This window comes from Rissa tridactyla, chromosome 3, assembly GCF_028500815.1.
Source record: "Rissa tridactyla isolate bRisTri1 chromosome 3, bRisTri1.patW.cur.20221130, whole genome shotgun sequence".
Lineage (NCBI taxonomy): Eukaryota > Metazoa > Chordata > Aves > Charadriiformes > Laridae > Rissa > Rissa tridactyla.
The window spans coordinates 123429985-123455406 of record NC_071468.1 but is presented as its reverse complement, the minus strand read 5'-3'; the positions used below and the strand labels follow the sequence as shown (position 1 = coordinate 123455406).

At 50.5% G+C, this 25422-nt stretch overlaps 1 protein-coding gene and 1 long non-coding RNA gene across 3 annotated transcripts; one reads left to right on the top strand and one right to left on the bottom strand.

Moving 5' to 3' along the window:
- The first annotated feature begins 2537 nt into the window (after positions 1 to 2537).
- LOC128907145 (uncharacterized) lies at positions 2538 to 25090 on the top strand. The gene is made up of 4 exons (XR_008465488.1): positions 2538 to 2615; positions 19049 to 19152; positions 19568 to 19690; positions 20143 to 25090. It is a non-coding gene; the product is annotated as an uncharacterized LOC128907145 (long non-coding RNA).
- LOC128907143 (gallinacin-13-like) lies at positions 13845 to 19216 on the bottom strand. Of its 2 annotated transcripts, XR_008465487.1 has the most exons (5): positions 19084 to 19216; positions 17744 to 17933; positions 17300 to 17390; positions 16841 to 16958; positions 13845 to 15668 (listed from the first exon to the last, which is right to left on the bottom strand). XR_008465487.1 is itself a non-coding variant. In XM_054195608.1 (2 exons), the coding sequence occupies exons 1-2, from the start codon at positions 19142 to 19144 to the stop codon at positions 17812 to 17814; spliced, it is 183 nt and encodes a 60-aa protein (XP_054051583.1). In that variant the 5' UTR covers positions 19145 to 19216; the 3' UTR covers positions 17397 to 17811. The 2 variants fall into 2 exon arrangements, 1 of the variants encoding a protein (XP_054051583.1); XM_054195608.1 differs by lacking the exons at positions 13845 to 15668; positions 16841 to 16958; positions 17300 to 17390 and having other exon boundaries at positions 17397 to 17933.
- Positions 25091 to 25422: the final 332 nt, after the last annotated feature.

The window sequence follows — 25422 nt, the reverse complement described above, 5'->3', positions numbered from 1 at the left end:
CCAGCAGAGGGGCTCCAGCCCTCCCAGCATCTCCGGGGCCTCCTCTGGCCCCGCTCCAACAGCTCCATGTCCTTCTTGTGCTTTTGTCACTTTGCACAGTGACAAAACTGATCCTTGGCTCTAACAAGGGGAAAAATCCTTCTCTAAATTAAATATGAATAGTATCTTCCATATTTTCTACTGAAAAGCTCTCCTTGGTTCCCTTGTTTCATCCGTCTCAACTTCCTGGGTGTCTCCCCTCCTTTGACTTCAAGCAAACACAATCAGCTGTGCTAAGCCTATGCTGTGCCCAAGGAAGTGCCGAACTGCTCTCATCTGAAGGTGGAAATGTCTCTCTTCATGTCTGGCATGTAAGAGGCTGAGAGCAAAACTCATCCCACATCTGGTTTGAGACAGACCTTTGTACCTCAAATACTGTGTCCAGTTTTGGTCCCCTCACCACAAGAAAGACACTGAGGTGGTGGAGCGTGTCCAGAGAAGGGCAACGGAGCTGGTGAAGGGTCTGGAGCACAAGTCTTGTGAGGAGCATCTGAGGGAGCTGGGGGTGTTCAGCCTGGAGAAGAGGAGGCTGAGGGGAGATGACTCTCTCCCTGAAAGGAGGGGGTAGCCAGAGGGGGTGGGTCTCTTCTCCCAAGGAACAGGTGATGGGACAAGAGGAAACGGCCTCAAGTTGCCCCAGGGGAGGTTTAGGATGGATATTAGGAAAAATTTCCTCACTGACAGGGTTATTAAGCATTGGAACGGTCTGCCCAGGAAAGTGGTGGAGTTGCCATCCCTGAAGGTATTTAAAAGACATGTAGATGTGGTGCTGAGGGACATGGTTTAGTGGTGGACTTGGCAGTGCTAGGTTAATGGTTGGACTTGATGATCTTAAAGGTCTTTTCCAAAATAAATGATTCTATGGTGTGAACATTACTGCTCAATTATAACTCAGTGTGGCCAGACCTCTCTGGCCAGCTCTCCTGGCAATTTTTGACTGTGGCACTCTTGGAGCCAGAGGCTGACCTCTGTGTTTAGCAGTCCAGGACTGATTATTTTGATCCACAACTCCGTCTGATTTTTGAGTTTCCAGTAACTTTTTCCATCTACCCTGTTCCCCATAAAGGGGCCTTCTTCCTCAGCTCTTTGGGCTGGGCCAGCTCCTCAGTCCTGTCTCCCCCTCAACATGGGGCTTGGTGGGACATCTTCTATGGTCCCAAGTAGACCAAAATGTTCCTCTTGGGAAACACCTTACCTCCAGGGCACCTTCCCCATGTGCTTTCCATCCAAGGTTTCAGGTGGGTTCAGATGCTTTGGGGCAGATGCTGTGATGTCATTTCCCTTTGTGGTACATGCCTGACTTTGGTCTTGCTACTACCGTACCCCACCCTCCATGAAATTCAAGAGCGGTGGTAAGCACTGGGATCTCAGCTGCTCTCCCTGGGTGCCTGATCCTGACCTCATCCCTCTGTCACTTGCTGAGGTTGTGCTTTCGAGCCACAATCTCTGTTTTTCTGTCCTGGCTTGTGAGAGAAAGCAGGAGCTGACTTCCCCTCTGTGCCCCTCTGTGGTCACCCCACACTCAGATGACAGGTTTGCGTAAGAAAAGCCAAGGATGGGGACAGCTCTTGTGCTTCAAAAAGAAACCTCCAGCTGGCCTCGGAGGAGGAAATCCACCGGAAAGAAGAAGTGAGAGAGACGTGGGGGCAGTGACACGCGCCACGAAAATTTGCATCCAGAGCATTTTTCTGGGGGTGCTGGACAGAGGGATTGTTAAAGCAAAAACCTCTCTTCGTGTCCTTTCCTCTTCTGCAGGACCAGCATGTCAGTGCCTTGCATCAAGAGCAACTTTGACATCCTGACTATACAGGGAGAGCTCTGGGCACAGCTTTTTGGGGGAGTGGTTAATGATTTTGGCCTTTCTCTGCAGTCTTGGAGGTTGACCGTGGCCAAGACAAGACCCTGAGCAAGGTGAGGTCTTGGTTGATGGGTCTTGCTCCTACACTCAAGTGAGTCTTCCATCATGGTACGGGGTTGGGAAGATGCTTTCCCAAAGCATCTGGCCAAGGAACAAAGCTGTACTTTCCCTTGTCTATTCAAAGAGACGCCCAGACTCTTATCTGTGCCACCAAATTTATCTCCATCTCTTGATGTCTCCTGCTCACAGCATGAAACACACATTGGGGGGGGTCCTTAGGCCAAAATATTTGTCCTTTATTGTGTTTGGGTTTGCTAGACGATATAGGAATGGAGGCTGTGTCTTGTATGTGTAGAATTCAGGTTCAAGGAGATATCTGTTTCTCTGCAGAGCCATTATCAGTGTCCACTTTGCAGAAGGGAAACTGACGCACAAAGGGTCCATCCCGTGGTGAGTCCTGTTGGAGAAATGAGCAGTCCTGACCCATGGGAAGCCCTGCTGCAACCACTTGGCCATGCTGCCTGCACCCTTTGCCTGCCCGCAAAGCTAGAAGGGTTGCTGGCTCCTGGCAGGAAGGGAAATGTCCCAAGATTCCTCGGAAATGGGTGGGTTTTGGTGCTTCAGTGAAAGGTTATCTCATCAGGCACTGTGCCAGGCTCTTGGTGACGTCTGCGGGTCCATCACACGCCGCTGGCCACCCGGGACCCATTTTCTCCTGGTAACCCTGTTTTTCCCTGTTCTTTGCTTTGTTTATACATGAGCCTCAGAGGGGGAAATGGAAATAGGAGGACAACTGGTGGAACTGGAAATCGGGGTCATTCGTAAGGAGCTGGGGCAGGAAGGGCAAAGTGCTGGGAGCGTTTTCCGAGGGTCAGTGGCGAGGGACTATGGACCGGGTGAGACGGGTACCTAAGAGCCAGCCTGAGCCTGTTCTGGGTACGGGGGGGGACGGACTGGAAATATGTTTTATTTCATTTTAATTTATTTATAAAAGCTGCGCAGGACGGGGAAGCCGAGGAAACGGGGAGTTTCCCAGGGGCAGGAGGGACACGCTGCACCTTCCATCCCAGCAGGATCCCACTCGGGACCTCTCGGTTTGCTGGATGAGGCCAGATCGGAGAGGAAACCAGTCCGGTTCAGGCTGCACTGTTTTTTCATGCCACCTTGTGGTCCGGGAAGGCTTTACAAAGGGATGTGTGTGGAGCACATTTGCTTGGCTAGGCAGAAAACTGCAGAATCAGCCAGCTCCTGCTCCTGAGCATCGCCAAAGCTGGCCCTGGCCCCATCACTTTGAACAGGAGTCATTCCTGGAGGATGATTTCCACCACCTCGACCCCTGTCTGTTTGGGAATTGCGACCTCAAATACCTTTAGGGAGCTGAGACATCTCATCCCACCTCATTTTAAGGTCCAATGGGGAAAGGTCCCTCACCCCAGCATCCCTCCAAGGGAGTGGGGAGAGGTGAGCAGGGAAGGTTCACCTCACTTCGAGTCCCAGCCCTCTCCAGATGTGGTCATTGCCCTCTGTCCCCACTGAGCAGCCTCGAGTGGTCCCCTCCCTAAAAGAAACAAAGGCAGATCCGCTTCAGAAGTGAGGAAAATCAGGAGATGAGGAGATAGTGGAGTTGCAGCACCCTTATCTGTGTCTACAGGAGAGAGATTGAATCAAGTCCCAGCCCGGTGGTGATACCATTGTCACCTGCTCAGGCTGGAAACAGCCTCGTTGGACAGCATTTAGCAAGTATTGACCCTTGAAGAAACTGGAGAATTTAAAGTGCTTGCTGGCAGCTAAATAAGGCAACTGCAGAGCCCTCCTTCATCGCGGCAGAGAAAGAAAAAAAACACATCAGCGACTGAAATGCAAGGGGGGTGTGCAGCAGGAACGAATGGGAAGCTGAGGTCCATAAAATCTCCACGGCAAAGGGGATTCAGCTTCTGTTGCTGCAAGCCTGGTTGCCCAACAGGAGTCCACGTGCTGGGGTGTGCAGCAGAAATCGCTTGCGAAGCTTGCTCAACTCCGGCAGCTGCAAACAGAGATATGAGCGAGTATCTCCTGGCTGGTGCGGGCAGGGCTTCCAGCTGGGAAGAGGTTTTGCCAAGGGATACAAAAAAATGAGGAGCAAAAGGCAGCTGCACGCTGTGCTTTCTCATTGTGGGGTTTTTGGAGAGGTTTCGCGTGTTATTTTCCTCTGGTCTCACTGCCACAGGATCGCATAGAGGTGTCAAAACTTTTTTAGGTACTCTAAATGCACTGATCTTGCTTTCATCAGCAAGACTTCCCATTTTCATAGCATCATAGAATTGCCCAGGTTGGAAGGGACCTTTCAGATCATCGAGTCCAACCATCAACCTAACTCTGACAAAAGCATTTTAGGCTGACTATCCCTGTGGTTTCTGAGGGACAGGGGGAGGACAAATTGCTTTGGACCGTCTCCTGGGCAGAAGAAAAGTGGCACCTCATCCTGGAAATCTCCAGTTGGAGATGAGGATTGTGAAGGTTTAGGAGATGAGAAGATCTCTAGGACAAGGAGAACAAGCCCAGCTGGCCACGCACAAAGCTGCTAATAAAGACTTAAAAATTATCTGTAGAGCATGAGCAATTCAACGAACGATGAGCAACCTCCCAGCTTTACACTGGAATGGCCCCGAGGGAGACGTGAGAGCATCTCGCAACAGCCACATCAGGATGGAGGCGGCTGCAGGTTTTCTCCCATGGCTGATTTCCAAGGTCTCTCCACCCCTGCTGCCTCCCCAGGCACTTTCCAACCAACTAAATCATTCTGATAAATATAGCAGGAGGAAGGCAGCAGGTTCAGCTTGGGAAAAGCAGATGGAGCTGGCTCTGAGACAGTGAGCGTGCTTCGAACTCATTGCAACGGAGTCACGTGCATGTATTTAAACTGAGACCTAAGCGTAAAATTATGCTGTTCTGGGACTTTGGAGAAGTCTTGAGTTTTGGAGAGGAAGTTGGCAGCTGGGCTTTTTCCTACCTAGATTGAAGCGTGTCTTCAGGGCCATGAAGGTGATCAGAGGTCTGGAGCCCCTCTGCTGTGAGGACAGGCTGAGAGAGCTGGGGGGGTTCAGCCTGGAGAAGAGAAGGCTCCGTGGAGATTTTTCACTGTGAGGGTCATAAGACCCTGTCCCAGGTTGCCCAGGGAAGCTGTGTCTGCCCCATCCCTGGAGGTGTTCAAGGCCAGGTTGGACGGGGCTTGGAGCAACCTGGGCTGGTGGGAGGTGTCCCTGTCCATGGCAGGGGGTGGCACTGGATGATCTTTAAGGTCCCTTTCAACCCAAACCATTCTATGACTCTTTAGCTAAGAGGTGGCCTTCTTCACCTGCGGAAAGGGAGGCAGATGTGCCAACACACAGCCCTTGTGCACAGCCCGTTTGTATCTCCAGCTATGTCTGTGAAGTGGGGGCCAAGGCCCTGTCCCCTAGGTCCTTGTTCCTGTTCCCCACCCTGGGGCATCACTTGGCTGCAGGAGGTTCCTGGGATGGAGAGCCTGTGGGATAGGGAAAGAGGTGGTGGTAGCTTCTGGCAGCACCCAGTTGCCCACCTTTGAGAGCTTACAAAATGCCATGGGGTCTTCCCAGAGGGACCTCGCTGCATGCTTCAAGTACAGGGAGCATTCTTAGCCTCTCCAAGAACTTGTAGCTGAAAAATACTATGTGCTGTTGTTTGCACAAGCCATGGGCTCCTGAGACTGGCCCACTAAGGTGTATGGTGGACATCATCTATGGTAGTCCTCACAAGGCAGGCAGCTGTCCCATGGGATGGGCTGTGTCCCCATGGTGCCATCTGTGCATCGAGTGCCTGTAAGTCCCACCAAAGGGGCAAGGGATAGCCCTGAGTCTTATCAGCATCAAATACAGTGAGGTCCTGACCCTGAACTGGCACCCACCCAAGGCAACAAACACCAAAAAAAGAGGGGACCATTTCTTGACAACTGCTGTGTCAGGGCTTGGCCCTCCTAACATTATCTCCCCATGGCCTTGAGCATCTTTCTTGCTGCCACGGTGCTGAGCTGCACATCCCAAGGTGAGCAGAGGCTGTATAAACCATTTCCCCCACTCCAAAAAGGATGCTGGCGCCTGCTGGGAAAGCCCAGACCAGTGTTTATGCCAGAAGACACGTAAACATCTCAGATGAACAGCCCTGACCTCCTTCTCCTTCCCCACCAAATGAGGCTTTTTCTGCTTATCTCTGCATCCCTAGGGTAGCCATTTTCAGAGATATTCTGGTAGTCCAGTGTTGTCATTTCCTCCCAGCGCCGTTTCCTTTGGTATGGGGTCACCGCCGCCACCTTCTCCCAGCGGGGCCCCTGTGGGATGCCTGCAATCCCCTGGGATGCTCGGGGCTATCACTGGGAGGACATCAGCTAGAGGAGGAGGAAGCACTTCGACAGGAGCCGATGGTCCAGGAGCCAGGGAGGCTGGAGGGTGCTGGATGAGGAAGAAAAACAGGAAGGTGGTGGCAGATAAGGAAAAGACCCTGGAAGGGGAATATAGAGGAATAATGGAGGGTAGGAGGGAAATGAAGATCATGGCTTTTCCTACAGCAGACGTTGTGCCGCAAGAGGAAGCTGACGAGACAAAGGCAGCCCAGAAAAATCTTTCTCATCGTGTTAGGAAACAGATCTCAGCCTCACGGCAAGGTGGGAGCTGGGATTGGTCCAGGAGATCTGTCTGCAGGGGTTTGTCACACACCCACAGGGTCATACCTGGCTGGGACACTTCAAGTACAACCCTGTGGGAAACTGTTAATTATCCTGTTGTGACACCCTGCTAATTGATGTATTAGTGGCATGCTTCCCATTGTGGCGAGACCAAGTAACTGCCTTGTGCATAGACAGCCCTAGAGAGGGGGTATCCTGGGGACAGGACTTGATGTAAACCCAACACCGCGCTATCCTGCTGGGAGAGAGATGGGGGCTTGTGTCCATGTCCCAGGTCTGTCCTGCCTCAGGGTTCCCTTTGCAGGTGTCCTGGTGCTTAATCTTACTGCGGTAGAGCGTAAAAAACGTGTTTCCTGACCGATTTCTGTAGACACCACCACTTTCCTGCTGATCACTCAGGCATATGCTCTTGGTATCACCTTTGAGTAGGTCTCACTTGCAAATCTTGTCCTTTTGCACAGTTTCTCCAAGACACATCCTTTCTTTTACAGGTGTAGAAGATGGATAAAACTCCAGTCCAGATGCTAACTATCTTTCATCCTGATTATGGCTGTAACCTTTGGTGTAACTCTACCTAAAACACAGGTGGGTGTGATGGAGGGACATCTAACCTGGTGGTACTTCAGAATCGTTTCTCTACCGACAGGCTCCCAGGACTGTACCAGGAGAGCTTGTTGGGAATGTAGTGATGGCCCAGAGCTTGTTTAGCTCAGTGCTTATTGGTCAGCATTAAAAGCAAGGACCTAGTAATTTAAAAGTGTAGAAAAAGGCACTTATTTAATTCCGTCCTTCATAGGAGGGATTATCCGTGTCCTGCCAAGGTACCCTGCCAACAGTGAGGGTCTGGTAGATGACAGCCACAGAAGGGAAGAGGTCAATCCTTCAGATGCACCAGAGGCTGAAAAGATCTAGAGAGTGACTGCATGCCCCGTGATGAGATGGGATGCAGCACACCTGCCTGCGCTACCAGGCAAGGGATGGGGCAGATGAGCCCAAGCAGAATCATCTCAGTAACCTGATCCAGAAGCCATCACTGGTGGTGCTGGGGATAGAAACCAAAATCCCAGTCTAAGAGTGACAACCACGAGCACACAGGGAATCGACTGACTTGGCCAGGAGATGGCTGGTGTCCACCAAAGGCAGAACCAGTTCCTCTAACACCTAGGAGGTGGGACATGGGCCAAAAGGAATGGAGGTGAAATACCTGTGGGTTAAATCGTTTGTCTTCTGTTTCTCTCTTTGTGTTTTCCCTGGGCTCCTCATCTCTCTGGTTCAGGGTGGGATATCTTGTGGTGATAAGAGTTAGGTAATGGTAGCCACACTCCCCTGGAATTTCCAGGAATGGCTTGGGCAGCCATGAGAAGAGAGGACAAAGTAAGAGCTTGGCTACAAGCCTTCTCTAGAGACAGTCCATCTCATGCCACCACTAACATCAGTGATATGCTGGAGCTGAGCCTGTGCTCATGGTACCACTGGCAGGTCTCCAGCTGGCATCAGTGAGGCAGGGCTCGTGTGGACCACAAACACTTGGTGGTGATGTCCAGCCAGGTCATGTGGAGAAAGCAATGAAGGCACACAGGGGGCTGTGCTATCTGTCCCTCAGCCTCCTACTGCTGATCTGGATGTCTCCAAGCATGCTCTAGAGATGGATACCATGACTCCTCTCCAGATGGGTCTGGAGGTTGGACATGTGATCACATCATGGGCATGACATGGAGGGTAATCTGTGAGAAGGCGGTACCTGAGATGGGCCATGACAAGGGAGAACCATGATCCTAAACTGCACTTAGTGAAAGAAAGGTGGGTTCAGTGAGTCATTGTCATGCCAGCATTGTGGTCTCTCGGCCAAGGAGGCCAGACCAACTTCTCCAGGCCTGATCAGAAAGCCTTTGGAGGGAAGGGTAGGCTCCCTCATGGCTTGTTAGGTGTTAAAATGCCAACAATAAGGAAGTCTGGGTAACTCCACACATGAAAGTGGCAATGCCCAAGGCTGGGTCAGCTCCAGAGCTGTTCTCCAGGAATTTCTGGGCCCAGGACTGGGTTTGTTTCCTTTGCTAAGCCACCCAAAGGGCAGCATCACTGGAAGAGAGAAGGAAACAAGTGAGAGCAGAAGACAGTCCTTGAGGCATGGTCTGCTCCTTGCAGCGGCTTCTTTTCCTCCATACATATGTAAAACAGCCAAACTCCATCAACAACACTGTTATGAATGGTGTTGGGTTTGTGAGAGTGCTTGGTTACCCATCATCCTCCAGATCTTGCACGGGCATGCTGTGAGACCTCAGTCACATCACCGCATCCCTTCTGCCCTGCCTGCAGGGGACGAAGAGGGAGATGAATAGAGGTCCTCACCAGATGGCGGTGGCTGGGCTGTCCTCCCGGAAGGGGTGGAGAAGATGCTTTTCTGAATGGAAATTTGTCTCTGCCTGGGTCCCTGCCTGGGTCGCTTATCTCTGCTGCTATTTCGGTCGTCAAGAAACAGCTGAGCCCGTGCCAGACGCGGCAGTGGCAGGGGCCGGAGGGGAGCGGCGTGATGGGAGAGGGTGGGGAGCCAGGGCAGGTCCTCTGCTGGAGGAGAAAACCACAAGACCCCACCAAGGTCTCAACTGGTGCTGGAGATAGCAGGGGTCCTCTGGAGATGGGGCTGGCCCCGGGGTGGGCTGGTGGTGGCTGAGCTAAGTGGGATCGGTGACAGGCAGCACATGAGTGCCGATAAGAGCCGGGAAGCGGTAGCCAAACTCCCACGGTCTCTTCAGGCATGGCTGGACACCCTGGGGATCGGCTGAGGGGGCGGCAGCCCGGGGGGCTCGCCACGGGGACACCCCGATGGATGGCTTTGAGCTGCCCTGCTCGTGGGGGCTGCGTGACCTCCAGACAATCCATCTTCCCCAGGGTGGGGAGGGTGGGCAGAGAAACAGGTTCACCCCCTCCGTAACCCCCAAGAAGGAAAGTTTTAGGGTAGGAAGTGAAAAATCACTTTTTTCAACCTTTTTTTTTTTTTTTTTTTTGGGACAGCATATGAAGGAATTTTCCTGCTGAATGCTTTTGCTTTTCAGTTTGCACAAGGGGAAAAAAAAACAAACCAGAGTCACAGGATGTTTCTGTGGGAGGTTTAATCCTGTCAAAAATCACTTTCTTCAGTATGGATGTCCCTAGCAGCCCGTGTCCCGAGATAGCCTTTACTACTGTTAAGATATTGTAAAGATAATATTCTAAGATACTTCTTAAAAATCTAATAAATGTTTTTTGGTACTCTGGGACACCTCCTTCAGCTTTCCCTGAAAGCAGCTGATCTAGGTTGCCTTGGCTGGAGCAGGGGGTGGATCAGAAATCTCCTGAGGTCCCACCCAGCCTCAGTTACTCCGTGTTTTCATGAGCTGTTCTCCATCATTCACCTTTGGGAGAGAGAGTTGTCCTTGCTCCCATCTGTAAGATGGGTAAACCGAGGCAGGAAAGCTTACAAAGACGCTCAGAGGCAGGAGTGGAGACTGGCTGTCCACGTGCCTGGTCACATGCTGTAGGAAAAACTCTATCCTGGAGCTGAACAAATGCCAAACCTCAAATAAGGTTGTTTCCCACAGCAAGCCTTTACTGACCTCCTGTTTACCAGGATGCTGGCTCAGGCAGACTCAGCCCAGAACAAAAACCCCAACTGATTTTTGATTCAGCATTTCTGTCACTGTCTGGGAGGAGCATCTGGCACCAGGGATATTTCTGGACTGGTGCATGCACTCATCCAGACCTCCTTGAAAGTAGTCATTGTTGGTAGTTGTTTTGCTGTGTGTCTTGATCGATGGCGGGGCTAAAGAAGAAGATCTGCTTTAGTTCTGGGATTTCTCAAGGAGGACAAACCATTGGGGTTTGCCTGCTCCTCCCCTCTGTACCCCACCACGACTCATGCAAATTATTTCACTAGGCAATCAGTGCATGGTTGAATGTTAATTTGGGAGATCTCTCCTTCCAGAAATGTATTACTGGGGTCAGCCAGTGATGCCCTGTGTGATTTTGGCAAAGCAATGACGCAAGCATGCACATCTCTGCATCACCCCTTCTTATAGAGGGAAGAGGGAACCCTGGATTTGGATTTGCTCGTGGTCATTTTGCATGGTGCAGGATTGGGTCTGCAGCCTCATAACCTCTTGCTGGGTGGTTGCCTGATCCAACCCAGGATGGGCCCACAAGAATGGGTTCCCAGAAGCCTTTGTGGTGCATGGATGCCTTGGCTTTACCATCTGTTACATCAGGTTTTCCCAGCTAAAGGAGGACCTTCACCACGTCCTTCAAAACAAGATTATCTGTGTACTCGCTGCCCTGTGGGGAAAAGGAAAGAAGAGAGGAAAGGTCTTCTGAGTCCCTCCTCCATCACTTTTGGTGCCCTCCAGTTGTTTGCTGATACATCCTGAGCTCAAAGGACAGTCCCAGGCACAGGGAGAAGAGCTCAGGTGATGTGACTCTTGGGGACAGCTCACATAGACACATGAGCACGGCAGGTTGAAAAATACAGTCTTTTCAAGGAAACCAGGATTGCTCTTTTGCTATACACGAGAACTGGCTTCGTTCTGTTCCTGATGGCATGTGGCGGTCTGTCCTCTGACACTTGACCAACATATTCCTGTCTGGTTCCAAGTTTCTTGTGCCATTGTGCCTTGGTCCATGCTTCACCTATGTTATTAAGCCCATGACCCCAGCAGTCAGAGGATCCCCAGAGGGACCTTACCGTGGATACCATTAGCTCACCTTCCTTCCCTGGTGCAGATAGCACCCTTCCAGAGCAGATTCTTCCCACTTGGGTGACCTACAAGCTGTGAAGACAGAGAACACCAAAGAGATGGGTAAGTAGCAGTGGGGCAAGAAAAGAACTGGAGGTGCCTCTGTCCTCTGCTAGGCTGTCACCCCTGCAGTCCAGCTGGACTCCTTATCTGCTGGATAGCCAGGTTTGGAAGACCTTCTGGGTGCTTGGGGGAAACTCTTCAGCCTTTCAGTTGCCTGGATGGTGAAAGGGTAATCTGGGAAAAGTCTTCTGTTCTCAAGAGCTTCACAGCGTGGACATGGATACATTGTGCTTAGGTACAGATAAGAGAATGTCCAAAAAACCAAGGCACCTTCTCCTTCCCCACTCCACAGGATGATATTTATTGGCCTTATGACACCACCTTCCTTCACAAACCTCGTTTATTGGCCTAAGGATGACCGCTGCCCTCATGAGAGCGTTACTGCTGCAGACAGACTTGTTCATGAGAAAACCATTTGTCTCTGTCCCATGCTTAAGTCACAGAAGGTCTCCACACATATTTTGAGGTTCAGTTTTATGTCAGGATGGTCCGGGTGGAGGCTTGGGGACTGGCAATGGCTGGTGGGATGATTCTTCCTGTCTCTGAAGGCATTTTGAAGGCTTTCACCACGTGACTCTGGTGAGTGACAGGGCCGTTGTGGAGGCTGACAGCTGGATTAGCTTGAGCCAAAATTGCTTCTGCCTACACTCAGCAGGACCTTGGCTCATCCCCCATTGTGTCACTAAATGTAAAAGGCTTTTCCAGCCTGTGCTTAACCCACCACGGCCAGTCACCTCCCAGGGGACTCTGCTAATGAACTGTGCTTGAAGACCATCCTCTCCCAGCAGATAGCAGCTCCCCAAGGAACAGACAGCCTGGAAGTGACAATGCTGAAGGTTAAACCTCCCATCGATCACAGAAGCACAGCCGCCACCTCTCCACACCAGCTACCAGAAGTAAGGACATCATTGAGCAGACAAAACACGCACATTTTTCCCCCTGCCATGAACTTCCATGCATTTTCTCTTCCATGTGCTCAGTGTCAGGAGATGTCTGGTGCACAGATAAGGGCTGCCCCTTGACTGTGGACCATACGTTGAAAGATTGTATTGTCATCCAGCCCAATCCTTGGAAACACCAGCCTGGAGAGTCCGTAATGCACTTAATGGGCAAATCCATAACTTTCCTCCTTGGGGAGATAAACTTGCTCACATGCCAGCTCAGCTTCACCTCTGCCTTCAGAGATGGCTCCTTTGGGCAATTACCTCCCCATGGTCCCGAGATAACATTGCCAAATTTCTCTCCTTGAAGCAAAACCAGGGTAGTGTTGTCTTGGGTTTTCCTTGTAAAAAGCTGAAAATAAACTCTCAGCTTGTCAGGAGAGATTATTTTACCTTTTTTTTTTTCATCCCAGGAACCATGTTTTATTTGAGGTGGGTGCTTCAAAGAGCTGCATAAATCCAAAGCTTGGGAGGAAAGGGGCTAATGGCAAACTTGTGGTATGCTTGAACTTGCCTACCCTGGAATAAATCCGGTGATTTCCAGAGCAAATGTAGAGACCCCCTAAAATCACACCTGTATCCTCAGCTCCTTGTCCTGCAGACCTGAGACGCGTTGCCATTGCAAGTGCCAACTCCAGACCTCTATTAGAAGATTCACCAAGTCTCGTAGTTCCCTAAAGCCTTCCCATCGTCCAGCTGCAGGTTTGGTTTACTCCCCATAGCTCCTGTAGCTGCACAAACTTCACTGTTTTCTGGTGCCCCAGGACCATGGAATCAGGTCCTTCAGGCTGGAGATGGACTGCCAGGCTTGAAGAGCCATGCCTTACTTCTGCTGCCCCTGTCTTCTCCTGGTAAAGACCTAGAAAGCCAGGTTTCAGGTTCTGCTCTGCAAAACAGGGTTGTGGGCCAAGACCTTGCCTTCCCAGGGCTTGATAAAAGTGACCATTGCAAAAACCCAGCAAGATGCAACCCTCAGTTGTCAACTGCAGCCACAGTGACTGGGTCCCAGTTGCTCTGTCCGTGTCTGATACAGCTGATTTTTTTACTGTATTAATATTTTTCCTGCTGGCTGGAGTGTCCTTCCCCCAGTTCTGGGAAGGATCAGTCTGAAACCAAGGAGGGGTCATACCCCTTGGGGTCTTGCTAGCCCAGCCAACATCCTTGCAGAAGGTCTCTCCATTTGTATGTACACCCATATGAATTAAGAGACATGTTTTCAGGAAGAGTGTGTTCGGATCTTACCCAAGGAATGTAGGATTGTCTCTACTAGTCCAGGAGCCTGTACGTCTGACACAACTGCTTTGCCAACACATTCTTCCAAAACCCCATTTTTCATCTCTTTCTTTCATAGAGTAGGGGAGCATGGGGTGGGTGAAGGATGGAGTGGGTGGGCTTTCATGACAATACACCTTCCCTCCTTCCCCCACCCTCCCCATCACCATCCCCAGCCCCTTCCCCTCTTCTCAGCAATGATAAGCTCACCAATGGAAAAAATGTTGTCACACATATCTCACTTCCAGTGCGTGGGAGTTGCTGATAGTGGCACGAAGTTCTGGACAATAAAGCCTCCTGACAGCTTTCGTGTCTGTCCCAGGCGCGGGGACCTGGTCCTGGAGGAAGGGCTGAATGCTTGCAGGGCTTGGGGTCAGGTCCTGCAAGCGGTGGCCCTGGGGAGGAGGATGGAGAGGGGAAAGGGGCCCTTTATCCCCCTTTATCTGGAATGCAAAGCTTTTCCCCAAATTCAGCACCACGTCTCATCCCTGGGGCATCTTCAAACCAAGAGCCACAAACTTTTGGCTGCAGGTGGCTTTGCCGGCATGATGGGGAGCAGCTCGGCAGCTGCTCGCCGCGGTGTTTGTTTTGGAACATCCCCACCGGCCAGCACTCCCTCCTTGGGGAGAGGGGGGCTGCGTTGCTCCAGCACTGCTGTTCTTCCGCATGGGGCTGCCGAAAGAGCCCAGAGCACCTTGCCAGGAGGGTGAAGTCATTTATTTACGCCTAGAAAAAAATGTACTTTATTACACAGCCTCTGAGACATTAGGGCTGAGCAACTGCCAGGCTTTCATTCTGACGTGGACAGCTGAGGTCAGCATGGGGCAGTCACGGTGGCTGTGTCTTTTCTTAGTCCCCTTGTAGGGGTGTACAAACAGGACATCAATTTGTTCATGTGAAAAAAGTGCCAAGTGCTGGCAGAGGTTCATTTGACCGACAGAAGTGTCTCCATGGTGGCGGGTCACCTTGTGCTCCCTTTGCCATCCACAGAGATAAGAAAACCCTTGTAAGACATAACTTCTTGCTGCACAGAGCTGGTTTCTCCAGCTCTCAAGGGAGCTGTGGAGGCCAAGGAGATGGACATCTTTGCTTTGTGGATGTTCAAATCACTTACCCAAGGCAAAGGCTTGGCTCTGCCTGAGATGAGAGGGGCTCTTCTGAAACAGGGTTTAGGTGTGAAAGACTTCCTGAAGGTGACCCTGATTTTACAGCACTCCTAGTTTTCCAGTGTCTATTTTCTCACTGTAATTACAAGTGAGAACGATTTTTACAGAAAATCTTGTTTTTCCAAGCGTTTTATGAATTTTCCAGATAGAAAGAGAACCACTCAGTGTTTATATTACTGCCCTATGCCTTAGGGGCTCTCATTCCTGTCTGCAAGCAAGTCATTCCATAGGAGTGGTAGAAGAAAATATTCTTTGTACCCTTAATAAATAATATAAAATAAAATAAAAATATTAAAAGACCACTGCTGTAGGGAAGTGTTTCTCTCCTTGGGCTGCAGCTCCCATGTCCCACAAGGCTTTTCCCTCCCAAGGGCTGTGCTGTAGGAGATTGGAAGCACAGTTTGTTTGTAGGTTTAGCCAAAAATATTTCATTCTTTTCTGATTAAACCACTTTTCTGGAGGGAGAAAAGAAAAGACGGGGTGGCATTAGGGATTATTGCTGTTTTATGGAGCATTAAGGTTTTCCATTTGAAGTTGGGGAAAAATTGCCAAAAACATTTAGGTGAGGATCAATGCGCCATCTCAATATCATTTCCACGGCAAATTTGTAGCCAGCCTTGCTAGAGATCACTCCCAACCCCAAGCTTTGGGTAAGGGGCAGATGGATTCACCTCCCTCCTTCTGCCTTTGATGACAAGGGGAATCTTTTAACCCTTTCCAGGTGGTCACACAGGATTTTCCAGGTTGCCTGCCTGGGACGTGAGAGGTTGAACTCTCCCAGGACTTAGCAGGAACAAAGCTGGGTGACAGCATTGCCCTTTACTCCAGCTGAGCGGTGGCACAGAGGCGCTTTCTTCTCCTCCGCGGCGGCTGATAGCCGGCTCCATCCTGCTGGGAGCAATTTCCCTCTGCAGCTCCTGCCAACGAGCACACACACACACACACACACATCCATGCGCACACCCAGGCGTGCAGGCTTCTCACAAGGCTCACATTCAGGGGCTCCCCACCTCCTTTCCCTTCCAACTCCCGGCAGCCCGTCCCGGAGATGTCATCCTGCCCCTGATAAGGCGCAGAGGCGGCTGCGAAACGAAGGCTCCCAGTTGCTCCCGGCGCCAGGCAGGTTAGAGGCAGACACGTCTAACCCTTGCCTCTTCTGGCAGTGGCCAAAAACAGATGACATCACCCCCTTGTCCCCCGTCCCCCCCCAGCATCCCTATCGGCCCCACTGAGAGGCGTGTGCATGGAGAAGAGAGAAGGAAGAGGGAAGGTGGAGGGGGAGGAGGTGGGGGAAAAGGAGGGAAGATGAAGGTTGGAACTGGAAGTTGGTTATTTTGGCAAAAAGACAAAGTTCTGCAAAACTTCACCGGTCAGACTTCAAAAAGGTGGAAAAACTGGAGGCTCATTTCTGGCAGGTCTTGTTATCAAGGGGAGCCTTATCTGCTCGATGGGACTGATGGCTCATGTGAGCCGGAGTGGCTGCTAACCTCTGGCTGAGCTTTCTGAGGCCCCTGAGGAGCCGGACTGTCACTCAACGGAGAGGACAACCATCCGGGAGATAGCACTGCATGAAGGCATTGCCTCCATGTTTGCAGCCTGCAGAGAGAGAGGAGCAAGGACACGGGTATCCCCAGCCTGGAAGTGCACAGAAACCCAGTCCCTCACTGGTTTAATCCATGGTGGTAGGAGGAGTGGGGGAATCCCTGCTCAGAGTCCAGACAGAGATGGGACAGATCCCCACTGGGTGCCAACTGACACATTTGAGTCACTAGTTTTGCTGGTTTCCTTCTCTTTCCTCCAGGACAAGACTGGTCGCTCTGGTGTAGATAGTGGAGTGGGTTTAGGTTAAAGTCAGGTGTGTAGCTGGAGGTTTTGCTGTCCAAGGAAGCTTTTGGGTGGCAGTTTTGGCCATTCCCTTGCTTACATGTCTCAAATACCATGATGGGTGTTTTTCAGAGGTGAACCTTCCAGCTTTTCTCTTGAGGACACTTTCACATCCTGTCATGCTCACTCTCTCCTCACACCTCCAAGACATTGTATTCTTGCTTACACTACCTCACCTCCTTTCCTAGGTGAGGACCTGCTCCTGGGGTCCTGCACAAGAGCACAGCATGGTGGGAAATTCCCCTTCCGTCTTGGCACCACAGTCAACAACATTTACTCCCTGGTGAGTTGTTGCTGTAAAAGAACATGGCCTTGGCCCATTACCACTTGTAATTCCACCCAGTAGATCAGCAGATACAGGAAACGAGGCGGTGATGCCCTTCTTGTGATGTTGGGATATGGTGTGAAATACAAGAGTTTATTCTCTTTCACCTCCCAAAACATTTTCCTTTGCCTTGCCTTGCCTTCCCCTTCCCTTTCTTTCCCCTTTCCCTTCCCCTTGCCATGGGAGTGGGATTTCTCCATCTCACCCACCTTTACCTTGTCTCAGGGGTGGATAAACTGAGCCATCCACCCAGGATCCCCTTCATCTTGTTATGGAGGAGGAAGAAGCCCTCCTAGAAGGAAAATCGTACCTCTGTCTTGGATCCATCCTCTTGAAGAGGACGGATCGTGCCTTGGTCTCTTCTGTAGATGGATGGAGCAAGAGGTAGAGGTTGATAAAGGCTGTGACAGAGACAGAGATAGAGGCAGGGGTTATAGCAGAGGCTTCATAACCACTTGAACAAGCCCAGTAGATCCCTCTCTTGCTGCCCCCCTGGAAGGGCACAGGTGTCCCCTTGGTCTTGTGCCACATCTGACAGCCTTGTGCAGATGTTTTGGGTACCCCAGTGCATCTCAAGTGTCTCTGAATGTGGACAAGTGCATCAAAACCTAAGCGTTAGGCAGGTCGATCTCAGAGGAAACAACAGCTGCACTCTGGACTCAGAAGGATATATAAAACCAACAGGTTTACTGGTGATGGACAACCCAAGTTGAGGGTGTGGGCATGGAGGTGTCCAAGAGCAGATCCTATGTACAGCTGTAGTTGCAGGGTTGCTGGGCTGGTCTCCCTGGGGTTCCGGTGTCCATCCCAGCGTGGCCACTCTCATCGGCAGCAGCGCAGACGGCCGCTGCTGCAGGTCCCTTCCCAGCGCTCCATGTGGAAGCAAAGCCTCCGGCAGTGGCCGTGGTTGCTTCTGCACTGCTGGCTGTCTGAAAGGCCCCTTGCTGCAGGGGAAAAGGGGATGTGAGACCTTCTTAAGGGACTTGGAAACCCACCTGGAGCCCTGCTGGTGTCACTGGCTGAGAAATTAAATGCTTGTACTTGGCAACGGGGAAATTCAGTTGGCTTTGTGGTGAAGGTCAGATGTGCCTGGGAGGAGCATCTCCATCCAGCACGCATTGGGAATCTCTTAACGACCAGCCTAGGTGAGACGGCCAGCTTTGGGTTGGCCAAGTTAGATTAGATGAGTCAGGTGAGGTGGATCCCTTGGGCAACCTCAAAAGTTAGAAAAGTGTATTTTTGGAACAGGTGTTTCATCTACTGGTTTGTTTGTTTAGTTGTTTTTTTGTTTGTTTTTGTGATTGATGGTTTCTTGATGTTTTGGGGTTTTGGGTTTGTTTGTTTTAAATCTTCCTGTTTTGATAAAAAAGGTGTGTGCTGCTTCTCTTTACACGCAGTAGGAACACCAAGTTCAGGATTTCTGGAGGGATACACTGAGGGGTATCCACCATCAGTGGAGTGGGCAAGCCCTTCTCTCCCCTCCCTTTATCCTTAGGACTTCAGTTAAATAAAAGAGAGCATAAACAGGCTAAGCAAGTAAATCTCCTCTTCTTGGTTATCAGGTTTGTTTTCTGTGAAAGTTATAGCCCTACTAACACCATAGTGACCTTGTTCCTAACATATATATACAAGAAACCAGTGAAAAAGCCCAGCCAAGGAAGATTTTTCTGTTAAACAGGATCCCAGAAGAAAACAGACAGACAAAAAAATCCCCAAACGAGCAGTCTTCCCCACCAACTTTTTCCCCTGGAAGCTGCTTTTTTGATTTCATGGGGTTCTCCTTGTTTTGTGGAGGATGAGGCTGGTCAGGAGCAGATCTCAGGCTCCTGTCTCAGGCTCAGCTTTTCTGGGTGGCTTTTGAGGGGATGGAGAGGAGGGGTCGCACAGTCTACGAACCAGAGACACCTGCATTCAGGAAATTCATGGAGACCATTTCAGAAGAAATTGGTTCTTTGGAAGCAAGAGTCAGGTCAGCCTTGACTTCACTTGGTTTGACTTGAGGGTCCTGTCTTGTTCTTCCCTACCTCGAGGTAGGAACCCGACTTTTCTCTCTCCACAGTCCTGCAGAACCCCCCATGAGTATTTTGTCCTTACCGGGAACGTCCTGGAGGAGGAGGATGACAATGACTGCAAAGAGCAGCTGGAGCATCCGCATAGCTGAACGTGAGTGGGGGTTCACCACGAGGAGGAGTGAAGGGCCGAGAAGAGGTGTAGAAGCGGGGAATCCTGAATTTATAGTGCCCAGGGGTTATGTAACGCTCCTGGAGTGCGGGGAACTTTGTCAATCTCAGATGCATTTCAACATGACAGCAAATAGTTGCACCTGGATGTTCCTGCTCTCGAACACACCACGTTAGCAGGGGAAAAAAAAAAAATTAAAAAAAGAAAAAAGAAAGGCAGGGTTTTGTCAACAAATTGCACTGAGCACTGGGGAGTCTGCTACTGCTTGCTGCTGGAGACAGGACGTTGGGGCTGACCCAAACTGGCTCTTCTTGTGTTTGTAGGCTCGAGCATGTGATGTTAAAATGCCGTCCAAGTGTTTGCAGTATCAAAGATTATTTTTTTTTTTTATTTCCAGCTCCCAGTCTCTGTGTTTAGCATGGACACAGTCAAGCGTGAAAAAATCCAGAGTATCCTCCTCCTCAGCAGTCCCCAGCACACAAAATTGGCTTGAAAATCATGGGATCCTTAAAAATCAAACGTCTGTTTGTATTTCCCAACTTCTAGGCTGCAAAGAGACTGTTTGCCAAGGTTTTGTTTACAACTGCCAAGAAAAATGGCAATTTAGCATCTTATTCATTTATGCACTTATTAAATGGGAAAGCTGGGATAGCTCCCTGTGATTATCAGGAGCAGGAGCATTAGGAAAGCTTGTGTGTTACAACTCTCCCAGGAATGCTGGCAGGACCTCTCGTTTGTACTAGTTCTCCAGGTCCATTCCAGGAAATTAGTAGAGGTGGGACCTGAGTTTCAACTTGGGAAAACAACATAAAGCAAATAACGAGCAGAAATCGCCTCCAACCAACAACAAACAGAGGAAGAGGAAATAGAAACTCTATAAAGGTTTCTTTTTACAGCAACAACGCGGCTGGGGGCATCACCAAGTCTTCCCTTTTCCCTTTATAAGTCACCTTGATGGCTTTTTATTTGCAGGCTGGGTGCCAAGTAGTGCTGGAAAATGTAAAACCGACGGCCTTTGGTTTTACACTGAAGAACAAGGATCACCTTCATCAAACAGTGCAGATAAGTGGGGTCCTTCACCAGCTGGACTCTGGATCACAGGACACCGAGCATTCAAACAGGGTGTCGTGCAAACTGGCCACACGTAACCTGGTAAAGAAAATGGGTTTGTGACCCCATCTGCAGAAGGAACGGTTGCAAGGATGTGTGTAGAGCCTCTCTGGAAGTGTTGGTGCTTTGCATATCATAGAATCATAGAATGTGTTGGGTAGGAAGGGACATTTAAAGGCCATCTAGTCCAACCCCCCTGCAGTGAGCAGGGACATCTTCAACTAGATCAGGTTGCTCAGAGCCTCATCAAGCCTGGCCGTGAATGTCTCCAGGGATGGGGCCTCCACCACCTCTCTGGGCAACCTTTTCCAGTGTCTCACCACCCTCACTGTAAAGAACTTCTTCCTAATGTCTAATCTAAACCTGCCTTGCTCTAGTTTAGATATCTGGCGGTACTGCTTGGTGCAGTTGGTGGGAGACCATAACCCACCCCGTGTGCTTCTGAGGATGGATATCTCCAATGTGAGAGATGGTGCAACAGGGCTGGGGCACGGTTTATCGAGCAGAAATGAGACTGCAGCTCTTGAGCTGAGCAGGGAGGAGCGTGCGGATGCTCATACGAGTGTCCTGCTCTGGGTATGTGACCTGATGTGCCTGAACACGTGTGTGCAGGCGGCTTGATGCACTCTAGACAGGAGGTTTAGCACGGAGCCAGAGCACCACATGGCCATGGTGTTCCCAATGATGGATGGCAAAAGGCCATCTTTTATCTCTAGCTCAGCTGCTCTCCCTCGGTGGGAGTAGCACCATCTCAGCGGATGGGCTGTGTCTGGAGCTGTTTGAATGCTGCAGGCTCCACAGAAGCAGGCACAAAGGTGGTCAGGATGAGTCCCTCACACCACCACACGCCCCCACTCTGCAGCCGTGGTGCATGGGTTGAGTTGCAGAACATGCCTTGGGAAAAAGAGACAAAACCAGACAATATCAACATACACCAGATTTCCCCCAGAAATCCGGGGCAGGAAGTCTCTGTCCCCTGGGCAATTGCTCTGACAGCAAATGGGCTTGCTCCCTCCAGCGTGGTCCCTACGCCTTGTTGGCCTCAGCCTCTGGTGAGCCTACTGGGGCTGGTCCATCAGCCTCCCGCCCTTCCCTGCTTCCCAACTTGCCGCCAGATGTTTTTTTTCTCAGACCCCACTGTGCACAAAGGCTGATCTGTGCTCAGCGACACGTGGCACAGAAATTAGCTTTTGGCCATCTCAGTGGTTTTGAGGCTGGGGAAGGGTCAAGTCAATCCGCATCCACCCCATGGCCCCAAACGGGAGGGCCGTCTCCACTGACTTCATCTGCTTTTGATCCAGAACCTAAGCAGCCTGATTTATAAAATGGAGCCTGGGATAAATTTACACCTGCAGCACTGCAGGTGATGATAGGGGCAAATCTTTCAGTGATGTGAAAGGCTCCTGGTGCCCCTTACCAGTTTGCCCTGCTGCCTCCACGTCCCCATCTCACCAGTGGCTGTCTACCAAACCCAAGCCAAGCAAGTGCTGATACTGCCTTGCAGTTCAGCTTTGGAAGAAATTGCCAGTTCTGGCTCAGCTCTGGACCAGAAAACCTCCATGGCTGTGGGCAGGTTTTCATTACGGACCAGCTCATGGGACCATCCACCTCCTGCCTATAACAGCAGCCATATGGGGAGGCCTAAATTAGAATAAGCCCATTTGTGGTATTTATCTCAAATTTTCTCCTGCTCTCAGGCTATTTTCTGGGATGGGGAGAGAAGTTGTGCATGGCAATATCCTTCAACGGGGAGTTTCATAGGTCTGCAATTGGTTATACAAAGGAAAATTTTTTTGGCTTGTTTGTTTTAAATGTGTCTCCCACCAGTTTCCCAATAGTTCTTGTGCATGATGAGACCGTGAACAGTCAGACCCCTCAGCACGTTTCAGCAGACTTTCCTGATCCTTTAGACTTCTGCCATATCCCCTCTAAACCACCCATTGCCAGTCGTGCTTTGCTAGAGATGCTTCTGGACTCACCTCTGTCCAGAAAGATCTGTCGTGCCTCCTGCCTGCTCTCCAGGTCCCCCATGAGCCCAGGAAAGATGTTTGTGGATAATCCCAAAACCCTATGTGTCTTCAGGTCTACAGGCATCTGGTGGGTCATGCATATCCCTTAAAACATGGAGATCTTCAGGCTCATGAGATGTCCAAGTGCTCACTGAAATTCGTGGAGATCTAGCTCTCATGTCAGTCACCTAAGCAGGCATCTGTTAGCATTTGGGATGTTCTGGGGTACCCGAGACACTGGACTGGTAGGTGTGATGCTAGATCTATGTGCCCTTCTGCTGTGGCAGCTGGAGGTCAGGGCCAATACGCTGGATATCTAAAAGGCATCTAGTACCTGGTGTGTGAAGCACACCACGCTGGTTTCATTGGCAGCTAGACTTCATGCCGGCCTTCTCCTGCACCATGCTCCACTCACAGAATCACAGAATGGTAGGGGTTGGAAGGGATCTCTGGAGATCATCTAGTCCAACCCCCCTGCCAAAGCAGGATCACCCAGAGCAGGTGGGTTTTGAAAGTCTCCAGGGCCGGAGACTCCACCCGTGAAACTCACTATGCTGCTGGACTCAAAGCCTGCTGTAGATTACTTGCTGTCCTAGTGGAAAAAGACTTTGTTTTATGTGGTCTGAATCTGCAAATTCCTCCTTTCTCCCTCTTTTTTATTTTTTCAAAATGCTGTTTTTTGACCCACATCAAATGGACACAGCACACCTTGTGTCTGCACAGCTAAGCTCTCCCCACCAGCTACATGGCCACATCCAGACGTCTATTACAGATTGTCCCTGGCATATGCCCACCTCCAAACTGTGCCAAGGAACAGTTTGGCAAAGTGCTAATTTGCTGATATCTGGGTATCTGCTAGTGTCTGAGCCTGAGCCTCACGTGACTTGATTACTTGTGTAGATACAGCCTCTGAATCCAGACCCATTTTATCTTCCTAGCATGTCCCCGGAGCTGGGCTGTGGTAGGGTGGTGATGTCTTTCACTCCACAGGAGGTGGAGGAGCAGCCATGTCAGTGGGCTGAATACGACCCCCTTTCTCCTGCATGGGGGTGAATGGAGAGCCCAGCATGCAGGTGGTTGTGCTGGTTTCCATGGGATGGCTGGGGCTGTAAGGAACAATCTGAATCTAAGGAGCTTGCACAAGGCTATGAGATCCCACCTTCCCCAAGCAGGAGCCTATCTGCCTACCATTGTGCTCCTGGTTACGCAGCTCTGTTACAATGACATTTTTAGGGCGGAAGCAGAGGATCTCATCTCCGTCTGTCTGTCTCTGCCAAAAAAACACTGGCCTGTTGCCTGGGAACCGCAAACAAATTCCAGCGAGGAGGATGTTCATGCCATGCTTTAATGAACTAATATCTCCAGTTATTCATGAGGCTTGTGCTGGATGACAGACTGGGCATGAGGGTAGGGCTCTACCCTGGCTGTCCATATGGCTGCAAAGTCCCCATATATACCTCCCAAGGTGTCTGGATGGTTTCTGGGTCTCCCTTAGGAGCTGGTATGGGTCTGCTAGGGTAATACTGAAGAACCCCTATTTTGTAGCCTTCTGAGCTCTGTCAGGTACAGGTAGCTGGAGCTACAGGCTCAACTAAACCTTTCCCACAAAAATCTTTTTCCTCATATGGCCTTCTCCCATGAGGGCAAAAGCTTACTGTTTTTTCAGAGTGGACCACTAGCCTGATTTAAATTCTCACCAGCCTGCATCTCTTAAGGGACAGTAGACTTCACTTTCTCGTTTCTTCTGCTGTTCTGGTTTCCCCCTTAGCTTGCCTGACTGTCCCTTCTTGTCCTCCGTGGAATCCTGCAGGTAAAAGGTTGGATTCAGATGAACTCCACTTACTACACGTGGGTCTGCACTCTGGGAAACGGTCCCAGTTGGGCAGGACTGCTGGTCACGGGTGGAAGTCCTCTGGCAAAGGGTCACACTGGGGGCAACTTTTACTGAGGGCCTCAAACAGTGAGTACTTTTTGTCTTTTGGATATAAAGGGCTGGAAAATGGTGTTTGAGTCCTGTAGGAGTGAAGTCTCATGGTGAATGAAAACACACAGGTGAACATCTCAGTGGTGAGGGGATGGACACGGTCACTTAGCCAGAGGAGTTTAGTGCTACCTTCTTCAGAGGGTTATGGGGTACACCAACCTGGGGGTGATTAATTTGAGCAGTATTCCCCATCACACCCTTACACCAAAGTATCTCATACTGCTGTTTAAGCAGCTCCTCAAGAGCTGTGCTGGTGGCGGGGTGCTCTGCTCCAGGCGAGTTAATGGGTCAAAAAAATATGTCAAGAAACAGTTGTGAAGGGTTCATGGACTGGAGGGTGCTGTTCTCCACTCTCCACCATGTCCTCGGTGCTTTTTCTCTCCTCCCTCTGTGTCAGACCAGGCAGCTAGAAGGGAAGTCAGTTCATCTTATTCATCAGGCAGAAATCATGATGGAATTTTGTGCTTTCCTTTTTTGTTGGGTTGTGTTTTGGGGTATTTTTAGGCTTATTCCCAGCCAGATCAGCAAGCAAGGGAGAGTGGGACCTTGCCTTTCAGCAGCATCATGTATTACGTTACTGCCAGAGGGACAATGTTGCCTATAAACTGCCTGAGCTTTTCCACCTTCCCAGGCTGAAATTTGGCTGGCCAACAGGTCGAAAATGTATAGGGGGCAGAAGGCCCAGCAGCTGGCAGGGAGATGTACAGGGTGAGCTGCATGAGCCCATATGTTCTGTTTTCTTAGGAAACCGGGCTATAAACATGGTGGCCGAGCGTCCCCCACATAAGAGGCACAAATCATGAATTTTGTGGACAAATGCGAGAAATAAACTGTTTGATTTGGAAAAAAGCCTGCCTGTGCTGTACTCATACATCAGCATGCGTCGGAGAGGCGGGCTGGATCTGGGAAAGAATTTGGCTCCGGATTCAGCCCCGTCTCTGTTTCCAGCAGCAGTTCCCAAGCTGACAGCCGTCTCTGGGTAATCCGGCTCTCCTGATGGCTCATCCAAGTGCAGGGGATCTCCAGGGGAGCACTGGTGTCTCCCTGCGTGTGTTGGTGTCCCGGACTGTGTTATGATGACCCAAGGAGAATAGCTGGGCTGCTAAGGGGAGAATGGAGAATGGATGAATTAATTGTTGGACCTCTGGC

Bases quoted from the DNA above. Each gene is read 5' to 3' on its own strand.
- LOC128907143 (XM_054195608.1), bottom strand. From the start codon at position 19,144: ATGCGGATGCTCCAGCTGCTCTTTGCAGTCATTGTCATCCTCCTCCTC. The intron at 17,934-19,083 runs GTAAGGACAAAA...TTTCCCCTGCAG, and splicing joins CCTCCTCCAGGACGTTCCCG to CAAGGGGCCTTTCAGACAGC.